The 26,525-nt window shown below is 39.0% G+C and overlaps 1 protein-coding gene and 1 long non-coding RNA gene across 3 annotated transcripts in view; one reads left to right on the plus strand and one right to left on the minus strand.

The window, feature by feature from the left end:
• Window positions 1-1,398: 1,398 nt before the first annotated feature.
• SMPD3 (sphingomyelin phosphodiesterase 3) overlaps window positions 1,399-26,525 on the minus strand; it is a 111,882-nt gene continuing 86,755 nt past the window's right edge. Inside the window, exons 4-8 of the mRNA XM_085234626.1 lie at window positions 19,518-19,673; window positions 14,837-14,926; window positions 13,502-13,565; window positions 7,621-7,783; window positions 1,399-6,133 (exon numbers count right to left, since the gene is read on the minus strand). Of these exons, the coding sequence (XP_085090752.1) occupies window positions 6,032-6,133; window positions 7,621-7,783; window positions 13,502-13,565; window positions 14,837-14,926; window positions 19,518-19,673 (575 nt within the window). The 3' untranslated portion in view covers window positions 1,399-6,031. The remainder of the gene's footprint in view (window positions 6,134-7,620; window positions 7,784-13,501; window positions 13,566-14,836; window positions 14,927-19,517; window positions 19,674-26,525) is intronic.
• LOC146543465 (uncharacterized) overlaps window positions 9,219-26,525 on the plus strand; it is a 177,871-nt gene continuing 160,564 nt past the window's right edge. The window contains exons 1-2 of one of the 2 annotated variants that reach the window (XR_014886037.1): window positions 9,219-9,304; window positions 13,077-13,180. This is a non-coding gene — a long non-coding RNA (uncharacterized LOC146543465). The other variant, XR_014886036.1, reaches the window with a different exon arrangement.

The raw sequence follows: 26,525 nt of genomic DNA on the forward strand, positions 1-26,525 counted from the left end.
TTGTGTTTTAATGGATGCTTTGCCAAGAGAATCTGTATGATAGCCAAAGAGGCAGATGGCATTTTAGTTCTAGGGCTGGCTAAGAGGCAGCTGTGGGCAGCAGTTCATAAGAACTACACTAAAACTCATGGGGCAGGGAGAGCAGGAAGAAGGACCCACGCTTTTCTGTTCTTGTTCTTAGCAAAGTGTCTAGAAAATATTATAAACTCGCAGGAATGATTGTTTTTTACCTTGTGGTTCTGTAGTATCTAACACAAGGGAACCCACTCTTGAGGGGCTGACACTATAGTTCAGACTCAGACAGTGGAAAAACAGATCAGATATTGCAGAAGAGCCACATACGATGCATCCACCACTGGAAACTGTCCAGGTGTAATGGTGGTAGTAACAGCATGCAGTCAGCTCTACAACAGTAGAGGAAGCAGCAGAGATGTGTCTAACATCCTATCTCACAGATGGAGTGGTTCCTTCCTTAGCTGATAGCAGGGGTGTCTGCGTTGTGTTCTTCCTTAACTGCTTGCATTTCACTAATTTTTTTTTCTCCTTTCTGCTTGTGGAGAAAATAAATTCTTCAAGGTGGGTTTCCCTATCACCTTTTATAAAAGACTGGGGACTGTTCAAAAAGACTGAATCGCCAAAATGGATTATTTTCCCCTGACGTTCTTCTGTGAAATCACTGGACTTAAGGAAGACACGTATGTGTGTTGTGTTCTTCTTTTTCTGTTTTTAAATTAGTTTTGACTGTACAATATACATATCAAACCTGCTTTCAGTTCAGGGACTGGGAAACTATTGAGATACCAAGATGCTGCCCAGGGAGGCTGTGGATGCCCCGTCCATCCCTGGAGGTGTTCAAGGCCAGGTTGGATGGGGCCCTGGGCTGGTATTAAATGTGGAGGCTGGTGGCCCTGCATGTGGCAGGGGGTTGGAGCTTCATGATCCTTGAGGTCCCTTGCAACCTTGGCCATTCTGTGGTATGCAGCTGCATAATAAACTGTTCTTGTGTTCATCTATTAAATGCTAGTAGAATGCAATGCAGCATGAATATCCCAAACTGAAAGTGTGGACTTAGGATGAGGCGCAGAGTTCTGCAGCCTGCAGCAGGTGGAGTGTATGCTTGTGTGAACACTGCAGGCCTTGAAACTGAGCAGGGTTTCTGTACAGGGAGGTGTGTAAGCAGTAGAAGCCAGGCTGTTGAGTTCAAAGCACTCAGGTCTCTCACCCTTTATTGTCTGCAGACTCACTAAAACAGGCACAGCACAATGGGGCTGCAATTGATCCTCCCGTGACACAGCAGGCAAATGTTTAATTAAGGTGCTACATCTTAAGAGTGAAACTTTTGTTAGCGATATCAGACTCTGCACCACAAAACCAGAAGAAGGGGACTGCAAAGAAACATTTGAGCCTTGAAATTTTATTATCTTGTCTGCATCAACCAGTAATTCCTTTCAGCACCAATAAAAGACAAAAAAAAACCTCTCCCTGTTATTCAAAGTACCTTGTTCTTACCAGGTCAAAGGTTGTGGTTTTCTTACAGGCAAAGAAACCAATGAAAATATTTAATTTTTTATTTTTTAATACATTTATAACAAAATGTCAGAAGGTGTGTGCTTACCATATAAAAACGTTAGGTCCCAGAAGGATACAATACCGAAAAAATTATTGAAATAAAAAAGGTTATTCTTCTTACAGGATTCTAAACCTCAGCAATAATACAAGATTTTAAAATCATCAAGATTGTATTTAAAACAAGATGGCATGGAAAAATGAGACCTTCAGTAACAATTTGAACCTCATAATAACGAATGGTAAAATTGGGAGCTTTTCAAAGTGCTCAAAATTGTAGGTATTTCTGTTCTCATCCTGTGGTGCCAGGAGGAGGTGAAATTCATTTCAGAGCTGATGATATGTGCTGACACCGATGTGTTGCTGTGATCCGAGGGTAGCTCAGAGGCCAAACTGGAGACAGTCAGATCTGCTTAATCTGGACCACCAAACAAAGGCTATTTAAAAAAAATAAATAAACAGTGGATTTCTAAGTTCCTTGAACCCTACTGTCTTATCCAGCAAGTAGGACCGAGGTTCTAGCCTGACTCACTGAGAATGCTTCTGGGACAAAACCTTGTAATAATTCTTGCACAAGACAAGTCAACTCATTAGACAAGACGGCTTCCTCCAGAGTTTCTCTAAGCTGGCCGTACCTCAGAAGGCTGCAGGCTCCCCTCGGAGCCATTGTGTTACAGTTTGTTAAGCTGCTTTGGTCTGCTTCAATTAAGCATCCAGTTGGCAACGACAATAGAACTAGCTGGCCACTACTTTAATTATTTAGTGAACACTTTCTCACGTAGCATGAAGCATTACTACCCTACCCTCAGTGGCTGAGCTGTGGTGGAAAGTAGGTGGCTCGTGTATCCCTTTCAGGCTGTCAAACAGTGCACAAAGGAACTGGCTCTGAATGTGCCTGAAAAGTTGCATACTGTTTTCTGTAGGTTGTGTTTTTGAAGTGATCTAAAGGTACTGATTTTATAAGGACCTGACATCCTTGAATCTTCTGGAAGTTCATAGTTTTCAGCTGTCCTCATTTATGTCTTTTGTTCACTTGTTCTAGAACTGCTATTGTAAAATGCAAATTGAACATGAGAAACAGAAGATGCTATCTAGCTTTTATAAAAACAGATGACACATCATGTACAGTAGCCATTGAGTGGCAGTTATTAAACCAAGAATAGCATTATCACCCACTTCTTGATGATATCTGAAACTCCTGTACAAAGTGGGGTAAGCAACAGTAGATTAAGCTTAACTCAAATTTCTTATTAATAACATCCTACTAATAAATTGTGTTGTGCCGTCCTTCAGCAAAGTAGGATTGACATCTAAAAAAGCTATCCAGGGTTTAATTTCCTGGGAATATTCTGCCCTTTTAAATTTTTTATGTGAATATGCTGTTACGTATTATCTGTCTAAGGCTTGTCATGATTGATATTCTTCCGTACTGACATTGTCAGAATGATCCTTTGTGAGATAGGGTATGGAAGAGTAGTAGTAGTGTAGATGAACTGTTTTTTATCCAGGATGTTGCTCTTCTGGAAAAGAAAGTTTCTGTACAGTTTAACGGTACATATGCTCTTTGACTTCTGCAAGATTATCAAGGCATCAGAAGGCACAGGATCAATGCAAAAAAAGCAAGGAACATCTGTACAGTGGTGCCACACAGCTGTACCTCCCAGCATCAGTCTCTTGCAAAGGTAGATCCTTAAGACAGTAAATTAGTTAAGAACTACTTAGACTGGTTAAACGTGTGTGCACTGTTTAAAGAGAACGCTTTACATCTATCCATTTATTGATCACTGAAAAGCTAAGAACATCAAAATCTAAAACGGTTTACTTCAAATTTGAAAAAATATTTTCAGCATATTTCAAAAAGTTGACAAAAGTGCCTCATTTTTGGTCAGCACAAAGCCATTGAACTAATTTTGAAGTAATTTAGACAAAGTTAGTTTTGCTGTAAATAATGAAACATTGTTTGGCAGTATTTTATGACTATGTCCCACACAGTTTCAAATTCAGCTCCTGCAACTGACACTTAGTGAAATTGATATCAAATTGTAATTTACATTGTTAGGAAAGCTATTAAAAATACTGTACCTTATATTTAATCTTACTACTGAGAAATAGCTGCTGGACAGCACACAAATTGCTACTGATACTGTTTGTTTTTTTTTTTTTCTTTTTTAAAAAGGCTAATAAAATACAAGCAAGGTAGAAAATAGGATTAAAAGCATTGTTTCAGGTACAAGTCTTTCTGAATTGGATGGAAAGATAAGAAACCAGAAAAACACATTGCACTTACGTGCACCCTCTGTATAAAGAGAAACATACAAAGTGGGAAACTGGTGGTGCACTGGGGCAGTACACTAAAATCTGATGCTGTAAACTCGAATTCCTAATTTTATCAAAAGGGGGAATTGAGTCTGGATCCATTTTTGAGTCCCCATGGGTTACACTTTGCAGAGTACCGCAGGGTTTGGCACAGTACACTTGCAAGAGGCAGTCTCTGCTGAAGGGAAGCCAGGACTGGGAATGAGGCATAGAACACGTCAATATTAGGGGCTCTGGGAGAGTGTGAGCAGGGGGCCTGCCACCTCCTGGGAATGAGCCAATACTGTGTGAGCAGTACTTTCGTGACTATGAAGAGTTTGCAACTTGCAAAATCGGGCTGATCTAAATATAAGTTCAGTTGTTTACTGTAGTTAATTAAGCCAGTACAAGAGGCTCTGCAGACTAGGATTTCTAATTTAAGTCTAATTTCTTTTGATTTAGTTCAAGCTGATTCCTAGCAGGTATACACTAAACCATAACAAGATCATCAAGAGTTTGTGGCCAGTATAACTAAAAGAAGAGTCCATTTAATGGAGTATTACACTAATTTTTCTCAACATGGGGAACTTGCAGCATAGAGGTAAGACCTCTAATACTGGAGAGGAATTAACCAATACTTAGTTTCTTCTGATTAAAACACAAGGGGTTTCATTCTTCTAGCAACACAAACCCTTTTGAATTGAAATCCCTGGAAATACTAAGAAGTCTAGCTGTGGACCTGACTCTCTCAGCTTTTTTTTTTTTTCCTTTTTTTTTTTTTTTATAAATTAAAGTTACAGAGTCTGAGTAGGTCAGGTCATTGGGATAAGATGGCAAACTGGGGGCAGTCCCACATTTAAAGAGCTGCAGTGGGAGGACATAGGAATTTTATTGTAAAATCTCTATTGAAAGTCTGTGAGTGCATAACAAATGAACTGTGTCTCACAGACATGCATCTAGGCTCAGCTCAAAGGCAGTCATTACTGAACGCTGAGTCACGGTTCTGTTCTCTAGCTACTCTGCAGCTACCCGTGCTGTGCTTTCTCTTCAAGTGTACTGATTCCTTTGGAGAATGAAGTCAGTCCTGCCTTACTGGTTATACACTGTTCTATACTTTCCCCCAGAATGTCATTTATGTTAACTCTATATCTAACATGCATTTTACAAGCTGTTTCCCATTTACTCTTCTTAGCTAAGGCAGAATGTTGGCTCTGGTCTTCCCAATGGTACTATAGGAATCTATTCGCTCTACTGTAATACATACATCATCCCATACCATAATTCAGAACTGCCCCATTTGTGGGTAAGAAAGAAAAAACATTACAGGGGAACCTTGTTTCTTCTTAAGGGAATGACTTGGAGTTAGAAAAGCAAAGGCCCAATTCTGGAGTCATTATTCAGACAAAACACTTAACAGTTCCAGTGGCAACACAGCTGGAAGAAGGGTGATAAAATGTCGAATGTCTCAATTCTACTTTTTGTTACAAATATCTTAAAAGGGAGAGGAGAATATTGGTTTGCAAATTGAACAGAGTTTTCCTTTGTTTGCTTTAATATCTTTCTGTAATGATGGAAGGGTTTGCCAGTCCCAGAATGCCTTGCTTTGGCTGGTATCTGATTTTTGAATTAACTTCCATTCTGATATTCCCCATGGTATCTTACTATTTTATCTCAGAGTGGCATGCAGTGCGGGCGCATGCTACTGATGCAAGCACGCTACTACAACTTCAACAGGCTAAAGAAAAGAAAAAAAGCTTTAGCTTCTTAGTTATACAAAGAAATTGAGCAAAAAACCATTGAGCAGCACTAACTCACAGACTAATTACAAACTAAATTGTGCTATATATTAGTATAAAAACATGTTTTAGTAAGAATGGCACTGGTTCAGAAGGAGTTAGGACTTCCATCTTAGTTCCATTCGGTCCACAGTGAAAACATCTTAGTACAGGCCTGCCCTGTTGCCTGAGCAACTTGTGACAGTGGCTTTTGGCCACAGCCTTCAATTTCTTCCCTTTTTTTATACTCCACTGTTGGTACGTTCTGGGGAGTAGCCTGGGTCAGGTCTGGTCATTTTTCCTAACGTGGCACCAGAATAGTTCAGTCCAATCTTGTGATATTTTCTTAATATCATTAACATTTCCTTCTTCTAATCTCTCCAAGCTGGTAAGTTTTAAGGGTCGTCTTCTCCTGTAGACACCATGAGACGCATTGCTACTGGTAGGTGATCTGTCAAGCCTGCTAGCTGGGTAATAAAGCTGAACTCTTCTACTTCCTGCAGGTGGAAATAAAAGAAAGAAAGAGGAAATTTAAAAATTCATCTGCTATATCACGCACTAAGATTAATCTTTTAGCCTCTCTTTAGCTTTTGACTGCCTTACAGTATTAGTAGATGTATGGGACTAGTCTGGCACTGGCTGGAACTGATGGTAAATAAGTGCTCTGTCACACAGGGCATGTCAGTGTGATGCAGTTAACAAGGTGCACTGCTTAAGACATAGCTGTACCCTTTTCTTTCTGCTTATAATAAAGCAGTGTTATTCCAAATAGGCTTATCTGTAATGCTGTGGTAGGTAATCCTTAATTGGAAGGAAATCTCCTCTTGGAAGGGCAGGTTGTACTGTCTTGGGCGTGGCATACAGCTGAAAGACTTTGTTAGGCTGACATTCTCATGGGAACATAAGGTGGCCAGGACCCTGCTCCTTGTGTATCAGTTCCAGCCTTTCTCCTAGTAAAATGTTGTACAATCAAATTAAATTTCTGTATGAAATACTGCTTGCTTCCCAGCTTCTGAAAGCTGAATATTAGCAATCTCAATGTTCTCTTAACCCATTTCAGTTGTCCCCTCCTGTAGGCTAGCTACTAGCTTTGCCAGTACTCTGGAAATGGCTTGCAGAAAACATAGAGATGCAGTTCTGCAGGAGCTTTTTGGCTAGCGTGAACTAGCATGTCCTAAGGGGAAACAGTCTGTAGCCTCTTCATGGCCACGTATTTCTTTATGCAGTCAGCATGAGTCTTATCAGAGGCATAATCTGGGTCAAATCTATTCAAATGTTGGCTTGATTTGCTGATTGTGTGAATGGAAGATGGGTTTATCGTACAGATGCACCGTGGACATTTTTGCATTTGAAATGGAAAGCCTTAAAAGAGGTTAGCTGCTCAGCAGCCATGCCTGTGGAGTGCACGGATGGATGGAGTTATCATCTGCTGAGTATGTTGAATTGCTTGATTACCTGCTCTTCTGGTAATTGCAATGGGTTATACAGAATAAGTGTGAACTAGTTTGTCATTTTCACCGTGGAGTTCTGTTTAAGGCAAGATCCCCTGTGAAGAAGCAGACAGTGGACTGCAGGTTCTCAATCTAGTTACTCCATGTCAGCTCCTCCATTTGTATCACAGACTTGTAAATTTTCATAAGCATAATAAAAGCACATCCAGACGCTTTAAAAGATTAAAGAATATTCAGACTGGTGGTAGGGGAAGCATCAGCCAGAACATTTTGTCTGGCAAAAGTTTAAGGAATGGAAATAAGGTTTTCTGTTTATTTTGGAGGGCAGCATATGGTCAAGTGTTCCTACAGCTCCATCTAAAATGTATCTAGTAGGCTTACAAACTCAGTACTTGCATTTAAATATAGAAGATACCAAAGCACTGTGTTTTTCTTGGAATATAAGTTGGGACTCAGGCTGAAGGGGCTGCAGCACCATCCAGACAAGTCTGTTGTGTGAGTTGTGGTTCTTCTTTGTTAACTGTGAAACTCACCACTTTCCATTCCAGGTAGAGACCTTCTTCTGTATAAAGCATGTAGTCAATCCTCCTGCCGTTTCCTTTCAATGATGCCTTCCTCCCCTTTTGACTGGAACCATGGTTCTTGCTGGTGGGATAGACTAAGTATCCTTTCCTTCCTTCTTCACTTTCCAGCACCCTGTTTCATTAGAAAAAATAAAATTACATTAAATGCTGGCTCATCCTGTGCCTCTGTGCATTACACTGGATTCTCTCCAACTCCCCAGTAAAGGCAATGCTTGTCCAAAAAAACTGTTAAATGTGCAGCATGAAGAACATTTTCTTCCAGAATTATTCAGTATGAGGTTGCACCATTGCTAACGGTGCTCTTAGAGCCTTGTTTGGCATCACTGATGCTGTGCAGTGGTCCTGCAGAGCTACCCTTGTAGCCAGGAGAACAAAAAAACTGAGAGGAGAACCTTGCTCGCCTGCTCTCTGTAGTATAATGCAACCCACAGTTGATTTCCAGCATTGCTGAATCCAGCAGAAAGGAAATGATTTGCAGGTAACCGTACAGCACACCTAAGGATTTCTGATACTCTCAATTCTGTTTACCTTTGTTTGAAAGGAAGACAGCCACGTTTACATAAAGGTTATGGATGAGTGGCATGGTTTTCAGGAGCTGGCATTTGGTAGTTGGTTTTGAGCAATCCTCTGCATCAAGTTAATGTGTCTTGAACCCTGAGCTACCACGTAATAGGTATTTGATTCCTGAATGTGACAGTATTTTCATTGCCCTCGTCTTGCACAGAGATTACACAGCCCCAGGCCATGCACGTAAACGGTCAAAATGAAGAATTACTTCTCCGGGTACAACTCCTGTATTTGGGCAGATAAGCTGCACCTTTCCCATTAAAAATTTTAGTTTGGGTTCTTAAACCTTAACAGTGTATTTTATACAGAAGGTTGTTAAGGTCCTGAGTAACTTGATTTGACTTTGAAGTCAGCCCTGCTTTGAATGTGATTTCTGGACTAGATAGCCCACAAAGGTTCCTGTTACTCTTCTACAACAATCCTGTGTTTCTAAGCTATTATGTATTGATTTACTGCAAACTTGCTTTACAATCTTGTGTTCTATTTAAAAGATCTACCACGGTACCTCTACAGACAACAGATGATTGTGCATGTGAATGTTGCAGGATAGTACTCAGTTAATGTAACAACTACAGTGATAGCTGTTTTGCATGGTTACTGCATGCAGAGAGGGACAGACTAGGTGGTCTTTTTTTCTGTCTGGCTCAAAATACAGAAGCAAATGTTTTTCAGTCACCTCCCTGAAAATCATTTTCCTTTACTACTTACCTGCCAAAGTCTTAGCACGAGGTTCTGTGGTTTCCATTGTAGAATCATAGAATTGCTCAGGTTGGAAAAGACATCAATGATCAAGTTCAACCGCAACCTAACCAAACTTACCCTAATTCTGACAATCCTTCACTAACTCGTGTCCTTGAGCACCACATCCAGACAGTTTTTAAACACATCCAGGGATGGTGACTCAACCACCTCCCATTCCAGAGCTTAACAACCCTTCCTGTAAAGAAGTTTTTCCTGATATCTAATCTAAACCTCCCCTGGTGTAACTTGAGGCCATTTCCTCTCGTCCTGTCACCTGTGACCAGTGAGAAGAGACCAGCCGTGCTGTGCTGTAAGCACCTTTCAGGTATGTGAAGAGAGCAATAAGGTCTTCCCTCAGCCTCCTTTTCCCCAGACTAAACACCCCCAGTTCCTTCAGTTGCTCCTTGTAGGGCACATTCTCCAAGCCCTTCACAAGCCTTGTTGCCCTTCTTTGGATCTGCTCCAAAGCTGATTACACCACTAAGCTACATCAAACTGCTGCAAGAGAAACACTGAGCCTGAACTTGGGTCCTGGTGGGTACAAAGCCTTTAATTTTACCTTGGAAGAACATAAAGTGCTCTTGATCACTCAGTTTAGAGTACTTGACTTTGATAATTTTTATGGGTTTGGGAGATTTTTTACGTGAATATACAGAATGAAGGAAAAACAAGAGACAGGGACTAGACCTTCACAACATGTTTCAGTGTTTGAGATTTAAATGGTTTCTCTGTCAAATTGTCTCTTTCAAGTCTCTGGCTGGTCAGAGAAGGGACGAAGTACTTGGTACAGTTGATTAGGTCTCATTAATGTTACAATCAGTAAGACTAGGTCAGTTGAGATCTGCAAATACTTTGTGCTTTCGGAAGATAGCAGCGGCAAAGCTACAGTCATATAGTTAGCTACTTAGTCACAAATTCTGTAACTCTCTGTGGACTTAGCAAAGCACTGAAGATTCCTTCAGTTTACTGTAACCAGTTTACATAAAAGTAAGCTTCCTTTTATATACTGTGCAAGTTTAGACTGTCATCTAATAACTCGTGTGAAATTAGCTTACTCTCTGCAACCCATTTGCAAGCTAATTTTAGAGAACTATTGCAAATGATTCAATACCTGAAAGCAATCTCTTTGATGGAACTGACTTCTTCCAAAAATTGTATTTATATTTGGCAAAGCCAATTAAGAAACAAAGTAGAAGAAACTGCTGATTAGTGCTGCAGTATCATTCACAAAAACTTGCATACATTAATTTAAAAGATGAATTTGTTTTAGTGTCAGTTCTCTTTGTGAATGTTTACACAGGGTGTTCCCTTAACTGCACAATTGGGCAAGGAAGAGAAATATTATTTTCAGATACCTGCAGAGAACAACTTGCAAGAGGGGGTGCATCTACTTTTGGCTAAAACTTCTGTCACTTTATCCGTAACGGTTTGCTATCTGTCCCTACAAGAAATAGGGAGAAGTACCAAAGATCAGGCTGTGCCATTCTAACAGGTAAATGTTCACAGTTTAGGTGAACAGAACTAATGACTGTCACAAAACTAAATCTGATTTATTTATTTTCAGAATTGTTGCCTTAATTTTTTATCTTTGCCTTAGGCAAGATAACAAGTAATTGGGCCTTTTTTTCCTTTGAACATCTCCCATCCCAATTAATCCATAAGTGTGAAAGCTCTGTCAGGCATTGCTCTGCTGTTAGTTTGCAGTGCTGGCTGCAGCTTCTTTGAGCAGAGGCGCATGAGGCGCAGCATATGTAAGGAAGCCATAAGCTTACTCCTCAAGGGACCACCTCCCAGTCAGGTGAGAAGCCACTGAAACTTTGTACTGGTGTTCCTGCCAGTAGGCTGAAGCCACTGGTGGCAATGGAGTCAAGAAAAAATTCATTTTAAATCACTGGGTTTTTTTTTAGTTGTGTTGTGATGTGCTCTTCTGTTCTGGACTCTGTTTAGGATTTCAGAGGTTAAAATGGCCTCGTTCCAGTCCTGGCTTTAATGCGAATGTTGTGATAGAAGATCAGCTGTTTGCATTTCATGAAGCCTCTGAGCAGAAGCTTGTGCAGCTTCTAGCACTGCAGTAGAGCCTCAGATCATTACGCCCAGTTTATTAGTTGTTCTATAATTATAAATGACTTACTCATTATTTGTACCAAGTAGGTTCTCCAATTCCAGTGTTCTGCATATGCTGTACCTAACATTAAATAGAGACTTAAGAACTAGGTGGTTGTTCTGCTTTCATTGTCTAATTAGCTTGCTAACGCAAACTACTTCATTTTATTTATAAACTACAGCAGACTGCTGACGTAGAAATAATTCTCTGCATAGCTTACGCTGCCAATTTAAATGTCTGTTTTAAATATCTGTAAAGCTTGATCAAAGTTCATTACTGAAAAATTGTAGGAATGGTTCAATTTCAGGCCGTACTCTGTTTTGCTGAGTATCTGAATGCTACTTGTTAGCTGGAAGGGGCTCCATAGCTTCAATGCTGGCAATGGCACTCTGTAATCTCTAAGTACTTCATATAAATGTTAGGAAAGACACTTTAAAAATGCTTGCAATGTTTTTAAAGCTGGCTTTCATTAATGACTTTAAATTTAGCTGCATTTATTGGTAATTTCTACAACTGCAATTATCAGTATCTTGCAGGGGTGAGAGGACAGGCTGTCTTGGACTCTTGTAGAAGCGACTGTTTCTCTAATATAAAAGCACATCTACATAATTTACACATTCAGATACTCATTATCCTGCAGATGTGCATAAGAAGCTACTGCTTTTTTCATAGGTTTAAAAGAATTATCATATATTGAAGAAAACTGAATGCCACTTTTAGTAGTCAGAAAGTCTTAATGTATGTTCTGTTACCAGAATTCAAGAATGTTTTCCAGTTATCTCATACTAAAGTGTTGTATATACACTTAAGTAGCACAGGTAATGTTCTCAATCTCTGTGGATAATCTGATGGCTATTTGTCTATCATTCATGTATATGTGAGTGGAATTTAATTACAAGTAACTTTTAAGGGAATAAAGCAAAATATCCCCAAATTAATTCGGTGACAGATTGGCTCAAAAGGCTGCTTGAAAACACAGATTTTATTTTTTATTTTTTAAAGAGCTCCAAGCCTGCTCTTGGAACCATAAAATAGAATGTTACTCCCACACACAGATTTGCATTTGCAAACTTGATTGTAGAGGCCAAATTACCTTCCTTTTAATTCCCCAAAATCTTATTAAAAAACATGAATTTAGTACACGTGAATAGAAATGTCTAGAAATTTTGCAGGTTTTTGAATGTGTAAAATCTGACTCAGTGTAACAAATCCTTATCTTTTGAATATAAATGAAACCAAGACCTTAGAAATGGAGTAACAATATAAAATAGATGTACATTCAGAACTGATAAGAGGAGAACTTCAGGGGTAGTCTTCAACTGAGTGTCCATTTATACCGTATGCTGCACTTTGTGAATAAAAACACCAATGTAAAATGTGCTCATGGACTGTACCATTTCCACTGCATGCACTAATTGAAGAATCTGTGCACACTTATTAATTCAGATATCTTAACTTCTTCAGTATATTTTCATAACAAACAGCTAGGACATCTTTTATACTTACTCATGGTAATAATATGCTTTGTCCATGAAACTGGTTATGAAGGCAGAGGAAGTGCACAAAGGTGTAGCACATCATTAACTGCAGCTCTAAAGTGTACAGAGCTAATTAATTTCTCTCCATTGGGATATTACTTAACATAGGTAATTCATATTCATAATATTAATATATAGGTAATCAAAAAGTTTAGCTTAGGGCTCTTGCAGATTAAGAGGGTTTTTATATATGTTGGAACTCCACTAGCACAAAACAAGTACCAAACTCTTCCAAAGCAATGCTGTACTAGCATCTTTGAAAGACAATCAGTTACATTCCTAGTTATGTCTGATGTTCTTGTTTTTAACAAATTCCTCTCTATGTTTGTGAGCTTGCTTCTTACTGAGATTTGCAAGCTTTCTAGTTAATGGGTTGTTTCAAACTTTGTTTGTTTGTTTGTTTATTTATTTATTTGAGGAAAATTACATTTCACTTTTGTTTTGGTCCTTTACAGTGCCACTGCCATGGAACTGACTGCCTGTAGAGAGATCTTCAGACAAGCTGTCTGCATGCCCTTTTTGGTAGTGCTCAGAGTTCCTCCTCCTAGGGCCTGTTCAGGTAGGACTAACTCTAGAAACGATACACACTGACAGCAGTTGCTCTCATCTTTTCACCCACTGAAACCAATTCTGTCTGGCTTTGAGAAGGAGCTGCTTTTCCTTCCCTTTCCTTCCTCTACCCCAAGACTTCCACAGTAAAAAATAAAATAAAATAAAATAAAATAATAAAAAATATATATATTTTATATATTTTATATATATATATATTTGTATTTTACAGTCCAAAAACACCACAATTTATGAAATGTTAAATAGCAAGCAATGAACTGGTTTTTTAAAGAATTGTTTAGAATATGTGGGAGAACTAGGAGTTACATACTTCTGCAGGTTGTCTGGAGTGAACACTTCTTCATCATACAATCCTTCAGGATCCAGCAAGGTACCTGTGAGCAGAAAGGGAAATGTGACTGTCCCAGCATGTGCCCTGGTACTTGCCTCTCAAAAAGCGTCTGAGGACAGTGTATGTGGCAGGGGTGGGGGACAACTCTGTTCTGATTTGAAAATGCTGTTTATATTCACTTCTGTGTTACACAAGTAATATCCATAGCAGTTACTACAGAGGCTGCATCTCACACCTGACTAAATGATGCTTTCAGTCTGAGAGATTATTTTTAGAACAAATGTAATAATACAGTTTGTAACAGTGAGGATGACAATACTTAGTACCTTTTCTTTTGCTGTCTCCCTCCATATGTCATCTTTTCCACTTTACCTACAACACAGTGCTTAGCTAAGTCTCTTCTGTTTTCCTGGTAGGCTTTCCAATCAGAACTTGAAATTTACTCTTACCTGTTGCAGTCTCCTGTTCCTTACTAATTTTAGCCTTAATTTTTCTCTTGTATCCTATTTTCAAACCAGATGCACAAGAAATTAGCAAAAGATAATAGGTTCTAATGACAAGGAACTGGCCTGTTCGTTGCTTACAGTCTTAGATGAGCAGCCTTTGCTTAGTCTTTAAAAGCAACTTCTCTCTCTAAACCTTTCAAAATATTATCTGTGCCTTTTGAGTTTAAAGGGCAGAGAAACTTCTTTTCTGTTACAACAGAGTAAAACCACATCAATAAGTAGTCCCAAATTCTTATATTTAGCATCTTCACAGTTGTAATTGCTCCTATAGGAAAAAAAGCTGTTTGTTCACTGAAAACTGTACTGAGCTCTGAATTTCAGCATGCTTGAGTATCTGAGTTTTGTGAAATCTTGTACAAGGTGAACCCTACAAGTACTAGTAATTCAGCAATGTTAGGAACATCTTCACAATGTTTCTGTAACACCAGACTGAACACTAATCAAAAGGTGCATGTTTTCACTGCATACAGAAAGCACAGAAACAATAATTTGGCTCTCCCTTTGCAAAGTGAAAAAAAAAGTATTATTTAAAAAGTAAAGTAAGGGTAGGAAGGCATTCAAGTAGCTTGATGCATAAACTCTGGACTGGACTTGTGTTCGACATGTCTATTTCCTTCTTAATTAAAATTCAACAAAAAACACTGTTAAGATTTACAAAGTACATGTTGCTGCCTTTGAGATAAATTTCTTGCAAATATTTGGTCTTAGTCAAACAGTTACTGCCAGTTAGCTGTACTGCCTGCTGCTGATAGGTGTTCTGTGAGTGACAGACAAGAGCTGATATACTGATGGTTAGAGAATATCTTACCTATTGCCCATGGTTTATCCTCCCCGGGACCAATTCGACATGGGTCTTTGTAGTGTGTAAACAGAGAATGCTGTTGCTCCAGCTTGTCCTCTGCAGGGAAAGAAGCACAAGAAAAGGCACATCAGCTGTGTGTTGTAAACCTGTGGACGATTGTTTGTGTGTTCTACTGCAAAATAAAAGGTAAGCCTTCCTTCCTACTCAGTGTACATGCATTTTCTAGAGAACTGATTTGAACTAGTTTGGCAGTTTTACTGCACAGCAATATCCTGTCTTAACCAGAAATTCCAACAAATACTGCTAATTAATGTCTGTTTTCCTACCAAGTCTATCTACAAAAGATAGTATGTATTAGTTTCTAAACTGAAGCGAAGGTTTCTGACGTATTGCTTTACTCTGCCGTTCATGCTTGCATTGTATATGCTTATACTCATACAAAACTTTTGTTGAGATCAGATGATGCAGAGATTTGGACTGACTTCATAATGGCGCTGTAGGTGGCTGCTGGGGATTTATATATACATCTCAGTAAATTTGGAGATAAAAGCTAGTGCTGTGCTTGCTTCAGAAGAATTGACTGAATGCGTTTCAAGCTGTAATAAATAAGACAAAGGACAGGCAATTGATAATTCACTTGAGATACTATCTAAAGCATTAAAGGCATTCTAAATATAATCATCACGATCTCTCAGCTTTCAAATTAATCTCTTCTTAATTGCTACTCTGTTTCTTGCATTTAAAGCCAAACAGTGCATCAAGCTCCTAGGATCGCTAAATTTAACAGTATCCCTAGAAAAATACATATATCACAATTTCAGATGCTCAGTATAAAAATAAGTGAGTTGTAGTTCTGTGCACCCTGTCACTATAACATAGTGATCATTGTACGTAGGAGCAAGTACAGTCAGAACTCGAAAATACCAGCTGCTGCAATTCCAGTTTTGTTAAATAGCAAAGAAACTGGCAATAGGTCCCAATTACTTCCTTTCTTGAAGCACTTCCACCTTTTACAAGGTTAAAATTTCTAAGCAACACAGAATCTTCTCTTGGGATTGATGGAATATTCACCTGCATTTGGAGCTGCTGCTGCTATCACTGACTGTTGGCAAGACTACAGATTATGAAAGTAGGCATGAGAATGGACTGCTAAAGTCAGAAACTTTTGAATTGTGAGCTGTGCATATTTAGAGACAAGGCAGCTTACACATCGTAGGAATCAAATTTGTTCTCCATTTGCAAAATAATGTTCTTGCCTGGTATAGGAGCTGTTAACCTCTCCCTGTTAAGGAGGAAGCACAACACAGGAGGCAATGTGGAGTACAGTAATACTGAGTGTCCATAGCACTTTCTCACTTTGACATTAAGAGTGATTAACACAGCTGATGGTCTTTCAGCTAATGCATCCACCCCAGCTGATGTGCCTCACTATATGATTCCAGCTTTTTTCCCCAACGTCTAACCAGCTCTCTACATTGGAAATTTCTTCATAGTTGTAAGGAGACTGGAAAAGGATATCTGGGAGCCTTGGCAGAGGATTGAAGGACTGACCTCCTAAAAACTTGTCAGATGTGCAACGCAGAGAATTGTTCTTTCAGTCTGAAAAGCCAATTGGCTTGTTTGGTTTCTTTCATTTTTCTGGAAGAATCTAGAATGTAATCTGTGCAATTACTTATTTCCTTGGGCTTTCCCTTGTGATATCATATGGATGCAAACTTCAAAAATAAGACAGGCTAAAATTTTGCCATTATCAATTTGCCACTGTGGCACTGATAGTTAGAAGTCAGGGCTAACTTGAACTCATCTGACTGAAATGTTTTTTTTTATGATAAGCTATAAGGTTAAAAACAATCAAATTTTACACTGGTGAGACAAACCTGACTGGAAGGTGTTTCCAGTAAGTGAGAATTCACTGTTGGTGATACCGTTCTCTAAAGCTAGGAGGAAGAACTTAGTTTCAGAATATTTGTCAAAAGAATAAGGTTATTCATGAACCTGGAGGTCTATGAAAACTGTGCTGTAAATACATCTAAGAATAGAAGCTTGATATTCATGCAACAACATTAATTATTTGCTGTATCAATCTGTGGAGTGGGAAAGAGCACAAAAAACAACCCATACCCTGAATTACAGAAAGCTGATTATTGAAGGCAGAAAAACCCAGCAGTTCAGTTGCTGCAATCCTAATGAATGTCCCTAAAACAATGAGTAATGTAAAATGGACAAGAATACACGCCAACTTTAAAACACTGCATTAATCTTGCTTAGTGCATAAGGAAGCAAAGCAATCTACAAATAACAGATAGCCAGCTTAATTTCACTTCCCAGACCAAGTGAATTTTAAAGGAGAACGGAGTATAAATAAGTTACAGATAGCTTATAAGAATGTGTTTTTGTTATGGTTTAAATGTCTTTATTATTAGTTGCAACATTTACAACTATATTTACAAAAACAAATAGTTGTGTTTTCTTTTGCCATAAAAAAGACAAGTCACAAAGGCATTAATTTTGCTTTGTACTTTTTTCTTCAAGGGATTGGTTAGAGTACCAAAACTTCTCAGCCAGAGGATGCTGACCATGCACATTACCTCGCAGCTTCACTCATGTCTTTCTCTTCATGCTATATGGCCCCTTATGCGGACTATCACAGTCTGACTGGGCAGGATCCCCTTTGGTATGCAGAAGCTAGTTTATTTCCTTGAAGGATGTATTTGCCTTCAGGCCATTGCATCCATCCAAGAATACTGCAGCTGGAACTGCAGTCAAACAGAAGTAGCTGTGCCCATTTGTATCCCCCAGCTCCTGTCTCCCTTCACTGGGACTGCTCCAGTTGCCTCCTCAGCCTACTCTTACAGCAGCATGGCTAGCTGAAGACTCTTACTGACTGAATTTCCTCCTTTTTTCCCTACTCCTGCTACCTTTGTATTGTCCTAAAAAACTTGGTTTCTCTGCAGCATTCTATTTGCTTACTGCTTACTGTTCATCTCCACTATCCATAATGGATTCTCTGACAAGTCGGAGCACCTCCTCCGGCCATTCTGAGTTTATTTCAGATCACATAGTTGTGATTAAATTACTTTTTGTACTGATGAGCTAGAATTGAACAGTAAGGCTGTTTTGGGTTGGTGATCTCTTCTCAATTAAATGTTTCTCTGACTTTGCTAAAATCTTCCATTACAAGTATCTGATACGAGCTATGAGATGAGAGAATGATACCTATTTTTATGATCTGACAACACTTATTTTGCTTTATTTTGTTTAAAATTATTGGAGTAGTTGTTCCTCTCTGTCCCAATTACCTAGGCTTTTTATGTAGATTACAGAATCAACATATTATGATGTTTACATATTCACCTGCTAATCCACAAACTCAATAGTCTGAAGAGGTTGTTCAGATATGTTGTTGATGCCCCACTGCTGGTGACACCCAAGGTCAGACTGGATGGGGCTCTGAGCACATGATTGAGCTGTATTTCATAGAATCATAGAATTGCCTGGGTTGAAAAGGACCACAGTGATCATCTAGTTTCAACCCCCCTGCTATGTGCAGGGTCACCAACCACCAGACCAGGAGGCCCAGAGTCACATCCAGCATGGATGTGTATATGTCTCTTTTCACTGCAGGGAACCGGACCAGAGGGCCTTCCTACTCACATAATTTTATTTTTCTAATTGCTGAATCCTCAATTGAAAGCTGCAGCTTTAGCTTAACTGTACTCCGCATCCTGTAACACAGTGCACAGATGAAATCTCTATGACTGAACTCCCCCATCACTGTACCTGGCTTATGCCCTTATCTCAGTACTTCAGTTCTGGCCCACTTGTGCAGTAGGCCTTGCAGCTGTCAGCTCTGCTGATCCACATGCCAGCTCCAAACCAGTAGTTCATTGCCACTGCATAAAGCAAGCAAGGAGCTCTGCTGGATGCATGAACTGTACCAAGCAGGAAGCAGAGATGATACAGAAGCACCACTCTGTTGGCTGTGTAACTGTTAACAGTATACTACGTATGTTTGAAAAGACTGCCATCTGTACCAGCCATTAATTATGGTTCAGTGGTGTTCTTTATTCTAGTGCCCCCAGCTTCCAAATATAGAAGAAAACATTTAAAATTCTTTGTTTTTTAACTCTCAATAAAACAATTTCAACTCAAATAAAAACCACGGAAGGTACACAGCATCCATTAATTTTTTCCAAGATTGATTTAGTGATGTTGAGTTCTCTATGGGGCATTAATCTCTTGCATCTGTGTATGTGCACCATCAAAAAGCTATTAATTGCAAGAATTTATTTTTCTTCTGCAAAAATCCCATAGCACGCACCCCTTTTATTAATAACTAAAATTATATGATGTGTTTTAGCACATTTACCTTGCACAAGTAACACTAAACAACTGGATTCTTCTCCATTGTTGCTATTGCAACAAGTTGCACATCACTGCCCTTTGTGCCTTAAAAACCATCATGTTTAATAACTTGGCAGAATTTGTGTGAGCTGCTGTTCTTGGCTCATGACAAGACTAGTACTTTCATTAAGATGATTCTTAAGCCTACTCTTGCACAAGCCAGTCAGTAGTTAGTACACTGCTATAACCCACAAAATGAACATATCAAGAATGAACATATCAAGAACTCTGCTATTCCATGTTGGATTAGGAACACACAAGGAAAAGGCAAAGCTTATCTTACCGGAGGAGCAGTTATCGAAGTTGAGATCTCCGCAAATTACATCAAAAGCCACCAGCTCCTCTGGATTGGCTGTGCTGGAGGAGGAGGTAGATTTTCTGAATTCAGACAGCCAATCTTGAAGCATATCCAGTTGCTCACATCGAACAGTAGTGTCTCCTGTAGCAAAGAAAAAAAGAAATGTCAAGAAATAAGGTCTTTCTTTTAGTGTGGCATTCAGAACATTGCATGCCTGTGGTGCATCCAGCAAAATCACTTGGGCCACTGCTGTGGCCCAGTTGTCAGAGCAGAGCATGGTCAGAATCTTACCTGTTTCTCTTAGAGGATATTGAGATTAAAGCAAACTAGGAAGACAAAAATAATGTACAGCTATTTCAATCTCATTTTCTCTCCTATTATCCGTCAAACATAATACCTTCAGCAGGGCAGATATAGGCACCTTCTCTTTAAAATAAGGAAAGAACCCCACTAAACTTAGCACAAGCCTAGACAAGGCCAGTTTAAGTCTCAGATTTATGAGAGATGTAAGTGGTATGCTAGCCTTGTTTGCAATAAAAGGAATTTCACATATATAATTAGCTATTTTAAAAATTCTTACATAGAATAACAACAGATGAAAATCCAGCTTTTGGTTATGAAACACTGCACATATGAATCTGTGTAGGAAAGTGTCTCAGTTACGTGGTTTCAACCAGCTTTTTCTGTAGGATACCTGATACAGTATGAACAGATAGAAGTCACTAGAATTCTTTACAAACACTTCAGTAAAATTTAAATTTCTGAAATTAGTACTAACGGGTGAACAACTTCTGTAGTTGTTTAAACGTGGACTCATTTTTGTAATTAATAATATGGTGATATTATTTGCTATGCTATTGTTAGACATCTTGAGAAAAAAAGGTGAGAAAAAACTGCATGGATAATAGCATACTCAATGCTCAGCCCAGAATGAGGTTCGTTAGGAACCATGTTTTGATGATGTAAATATATTCTTCTGGAATCATAATAGACACTCCTGAAGAAACAGGAAGACAGGACACCTGTGCTGCAGGAAACTGACCAAAATAATCATGTTCCTGGCCTGGAAGATGATATGATACACTAAATTAATGATTAGGAATTCAGAGTAAATATCACCCTTTGGCCAAGACTGGACAGCATGTTCTGCAGTAACCCACTTGATCTTTCTTTGCTTTCTAAATTTAAAAAATGAAAAATTTAACTTTCAAATGTTACTCGGATATATACGTCAACATTCAATTTACTCATACAGTAGTAATCCATCCAAGGAAGGGTTCTATTTATGTTCAAGTAAGAATTACTAAGCTGAAAGTATTTTTTCATATTTTTAAAGGTACATGTACAACATATGTACCTTAGGTAGACTGTACTTCAGAAATGAATAGTCAGATTCTTTTCAGTGGTTGCAGGGAAGTTATCTTATGACTACGAGTGCTGAAGTTGTGCCCCTGTGTTTATAAGTGATATGTATGATTGGTTGCCAAGTGCTTTTTGTTTGTGAAACTGACACAAACCAGCTCTTTTAATTATGGCAACTACCTCCTCTTAATTTCAAGCACATTAGGTGACAGTCTAAGAAAGAATTAATCACTGTAATCATTTTAAGAGAATCAGTAAAAGCTTCATATGGGGAAAGAAGTAGGAAGAGACACATTCTAGAAGTAATTGTTTACTATATTATCTTTCTTTTTCTTTTGTTTTCACTGTACCTGTCATGAAATTACAATTTTGCTTGTTTCAGACATGAAACGATGTCGATTCAGAATATCACTTCTCTTCAAACAGAAAATTTGTTTTCAAATTCCACAATCATAAGCAAAAACAGTGAGCCCAAAGTCACTTGTTCTTACTAAAATTTTCTTTTAGCCTACAGACCATTAACCAAAATGATTCTACTTTGCGAGTCTGTGATGGCTGTTAAAATGTTGTAAGTCACAATTAGGAACATCAGTTATGTATGTCCAAAGCCGCTTTCAGTGGTGGTGCACTGTGGAGATCGTGAGTATCTAAGTCTGCATCCTCTCAGCTTGTTAATCAGTCATCTCACCTGAGGTTGCCATCTGCACTTTATAGGCTTTTAAAATGTGAACTCTGCAACGTGCTGTAACTGCATTAGAACACAGATTTTAGTCATCAAGCCTTCCTTCTCCTAACACACTTAACCTGGGAGTGGTTGAACTTTCCAGAATATTGGGGGCAGGTTCTGTTAAAGTAACAGTTAAATGCAAACAGAATCAAAAACTTTCCACCAAGTGTGGTTTGATACAATCTTAAATAAATACATGAAATATTCAAAAGAACATGATCAGGAAGAGACCTTCAAGTAGGTTCTGACAGTGACTCATCTCTTCAGACTGTTAATTCAAACAACAAATAATCTGATTTTTTTTCCTTCTAATCTTCAGTTATTCCCAACAAATCTGTAACAGTTGGGCTGTAATACGCAAGCTCATACAAGAGCTTTTTGAAACTATTCCCTGACCTACAGATTCTAGCACTTGTACATAATGTTCAGATAATACCCTAATCACACTGCTCGACACAAATCCAGTCCACTGAATTCTTGGAAAACCCCTTTGCTACCAGAGTGCACATACAGTGCAGAAGTGCACTTCACGTATTTGCTGATCATGCATACCAGTATACTACACAGCACAAGAAAACCCTACAGTTAAGATGTATTTAGACAAAAGCACAAGAAGTAGGTCACATGGAACAAATACAGCCCACAGCAGGTGATAGTGACTAACTACAAACAGTGTGCGTGACTAACGCTTGCATTCTGCTTAACTAAAGATGCAGCTTCAGGGAAAGGAAGAAGTTGCAAGGGCCTTTTGGTAACCATCTAGTCCATCCGCTCTGCCCAAGCATGCTCACATAGGTGGGCCCCTCAGAACTGTCCACTTGGCCTTGGAGTGTCTCTGTGGATGAAGACTCTCCAGCCTCTGGGCAGCTTGCTCCAGTGCTCAGTCACCTTCACTATAAAGGAGTTTTGCTTTGTTTAAATGCTCTTTCTTGCATTTGAGTTTGTGCTCATTGCCTCTTACTGGGTACGACCAAGGAGAGCCTGCCTTTGTCTTCCTTACACCCTCACATCAGCCATTCATACACATTAATCCCTGCAGAGCCATCTCTCTCATAGTGAAGCTTATTCACACTCACATACCCTCCTTTTGCATCACCTGCATCTTTCTATCCTAGCTTATCTGTAAGGAGAGAGAGAACCTCTGGCCTGCCTTGCAACTACTAGTTTGGTGTGTAATGACAAGACTACGGTAACTTATCTTGTTCTACACAAAGTCCTGATTATATATTACTTAGCTGTCTAAGAGCTATCTAATTCATCCCTGAATTGTCAGAATCCTGTTTGCATTTTCTGGAAGTATCTATCCGGCTTGCTTTTGCTTAGGATGAGTGATCAGGTAATACAGCCATTACCAATGAGGGCATAAAACTACGACAACGACCTGAAACAGAACACAGCAAAGTAACTTACTAAACATAAAACCCACTTAATAGACACACAGAGGCAAAATTCTCCAAAACAGGAAACTACTGAGAAAAACATAGAAGAAAGAGATTTCTTCTGCATGCAATGCAAAAACATTTCAGGAAGACGTTATGAAAGACAACGGGCAGCATGCAGCATCATTACTAAAAAAGCGTTAACTACGTAGTGACATACATCTCCCTTGTTAACAGTCACGAGTCTCGTAGCAGCATTGTACAACGGAAAACCACAGAAGAAAGCACTGCAGCTCTAGAAATAGACTAAATTCAGAACCTGTGATAGTCTGCTATCTCCAGTTCTCCCCTCTCTGACATCTCTGGTTCTCCCCACTAGAGGTCATGGAAGCAATTGCACTTACGCACACGAAGTGAAGTGTGTGCAATGAAGTGAGCTGTAGCTCTGTTACCAACAAAAAAAATCCCCTAAATGCAACTTAAATATAACTGTTTTCTGAGATTAGTATTAAATTGTTATCCACCTTCCCATAGCTACACAGCAGGTGCTATACATATCTGGAAGCAAAACTTTCTAGTGAGACTGAGTCTTAACAGCTCCCAATGATCTGTAGCATTGGAGATGAAGGTAACTGACCTGGTCAGACACCGAAGTAGAGGAGAAGCCAAGCCTGAGTCCAGAACAGTCATTGAAAAAAATAAACACTTCAGAGCCTGCCTGCTGCTGCACTGAAGCAGCATTGGTTAATATTAACAGAAGGGCACTAGGAAATATCTCCCCAATATGACATTCCACTTTCCTTCTTCCAGCCTTCCCCTCTAATTAAATGTTCAGATAGAATCACTGATCTGATTGACTGCCACCAGTGATTAACCAGAGAATACAGATTTGTGCTAATTGCTCTACACCCTTTTCTCAGTATCTGGGCTGGAAAAATGCAAGTAATCGTGTTGTGAGCAGTTCCTGCAGTCAGCATTTCCAAGTTCTTTGCTAGTTCCCTTCAGCTTCAGATTTCATGGAAGGATGAAAGGGAATCATGGGAAACCACAGCATAAACAAATACTTCACCTTCGTTCATTGTAGGATAATCAGAGCTGCCCATTTCATTCACTTCTGAAATGATCATGTGAAATCTGGCTTTAGTTTGAACTGCAGATAGGTGCCAAAGGAGGACTGCTTTGTCCTCCTCAGAAAGCCATAAGGAGCACTATGGAGAACTAACAAAGCATCTTATAGGCCTAGCCAGGAACTGGAAATGGGAAGATGCAGTGCAAGTTTTTAAAAACAGTTCTCAGCAGTGATCAATGCTGGAGAAGATGAGCGAAAAAAGGAAATGTAAGATGTGAAGCGTAGTCAAAGGGAGTATAGGTTCCAAGTCACAACCAAAGGACCCACCCAGTTTAGCCATGAGACAGGCTGTGCCATGCCTGACTGTGAGATGAACTAAGCTGTCATGTGTAATCTATCCAAGCCAGAAGGAGCTGGGGGAAGCAAACACAACAACAGCAAAAAAACACCAAAACAACAACAGCAACGAAAGAACTCTGTTGTTCTGCTCAGTTAGATTGCAGCTAGGTAAGGTCCCCAGTCAAGTACAGCACAGCCTGTAACAGCTGTGTTAGTGTAAATGAGAGGAAAGGCAAGGATAGACTGACACGGTGTGCATAAACTAGCTTTGCTACTTCAGAAATGTATATAGAATCACTGCCTAAGGATGTTTAACACCAGAGACATTACTGATCACAAGCCATGATTTCAAACACTGAGAAATCTCTCACTCTCGAGTTGAGTTCTGCTTAAGCTGCGTATGGATTGGTAAAGCCAGTTCTGGAAAAATCTGAGTTGCCAGCACATGCCAAAGACTGGATTCACACTAAATGCAAAAAAGAAGCATGTCTGAGGTTATGAGAGAGCATCCAGCGTCTATTATCTGGACCTAGGCTGCAATAGCTTAAGGCTCCCTCCGTTTGATCTCTTGGTAGGATGTCTAATAGGCATGACTCAAAGGGACTTGGGAAGTAGGTAGGTTCTAGGCAGCAAAATCTTCCCAGAACATTAAACACTAACTGAAAAACATAGAAAAACCATGTAAACTTAACAGCCCCCTGGAAAATAATAACATTCTAGACTCATTAAGGACCCCCTCCTTTGTCACTGAAATGCAGCTATTTCCAGAGTGGAAATGGAAAACCCCCTTCATAACAACATTCAGGAATAGGTACAGAATTGAGAGGTTAGATTAATCTACATCTAATTCTAAAGCTTTACTGAAAAAGGTAAAAGTCAGCTCTGAACAAATTGTAATTGCTTAGAACAGGGTTTAGCTAGCACATCTCTTAGAAAAAAACAAAACAACATTAGTTCTTCATTGATCATAAACAGTTGGATCCCTTCATTTTATACTCATGTAAGGACCACAACTGTCAAGCACAAGTTTGTGTATCCTAGAGGGGAAGCTAAATTGCACCCAGTCCTGTGACAAGATGATTTAAATGGTTAACCTTTTAAGCAGTGCTTGTTGTTACAGATAACACATCTTTACACAGTTGAACCTGAGGGTTTTGTTTTTTTTTTTACATTTTTAAAAAATGTGTGAAATGTCTTGAATCAGATGATATAAGTTGAAGTATTGCTCTGCCAGACTTTTATGAACTTTAGTTTTCTATTTCATTACATAAACTAATATGATTTATCAGAGGACATTTAGACTCCTAGATCCTTGTCTGTTCTATCTGAACATTGCTTGAGCCAGATAAGCATAAAAATACAAAGCAAGAGCATAAATAGGAAAATGGAAAGTTACTTTTTTTTTTTTTTTAATACTTGGAGAAGCTTTAGACTGACTTAGTAAAAAAGAATGTTAACTCCCCAATATGTATATATTTTTTTCTCTCCCATTCCTATTTAGTATTTTAGGGATGTCATAATGTGGTTTTAGCTAAGAAAACATGCAAAAAGAAACTGGACTAAAACCAGAGGCTTATAACTTAAAGAATAGCAGCAACAATCCTCAGCTCTACAACAGCAATCTCACCGTACATTACCATAATTCCAGAGTTAGAAATAGAAAACTGAACAATGTTACACTGTTAAAACATGTTTGAAAAATTCATGAATCTTCTTTAAAACTCTCAGGTCTCTCTAATGCACTGGGAATGGTGGCTGTCTGTCTGGGTTAACCTAGACATACTGTAGAGCATAGGTTCAATGTTCTGCTGTTTACATTGCATTTCTGCCTTGTCTCAACCTGCAGCACACATTGTGTCTTCAACTAGTCCAGGAGGGCTGCCTGGTGCTCTGCAGCACTCACTCAGGAGCCCAAGAGTCACATCCAGTAAAACTAAGAGTTTGCATTCCTCCCTTTGCACAAAGCAAAGGCTTTTAGATTTGACTGTTGTTTCATTACTACATCTGTTGTAAAGTCTGGAACTAATAGTTTTGAGCTGAAGATAGGAGGGAGATGTGGAATATTTTCCATAGACATTTAATTAACAAGTGTTCAGGCCAACAGCTAAAATGGAGAA

The sequence above is a fragment of the Meleagris gallopavo genome, chromosome 13 (genome assembly GCF_905368555.1).
Source record: "Meleagris gallopavo chromosome 13, MGAL_WU_HG_1.1, whole genome shotgun sequence".
NCBI classification, from domain to species: domain Eukaryota; kingdom Metazoa; phylum Chordata; class Aves; order Galliformes; family Phasianidae; genus Meleagris; species Meleagris gallopavo.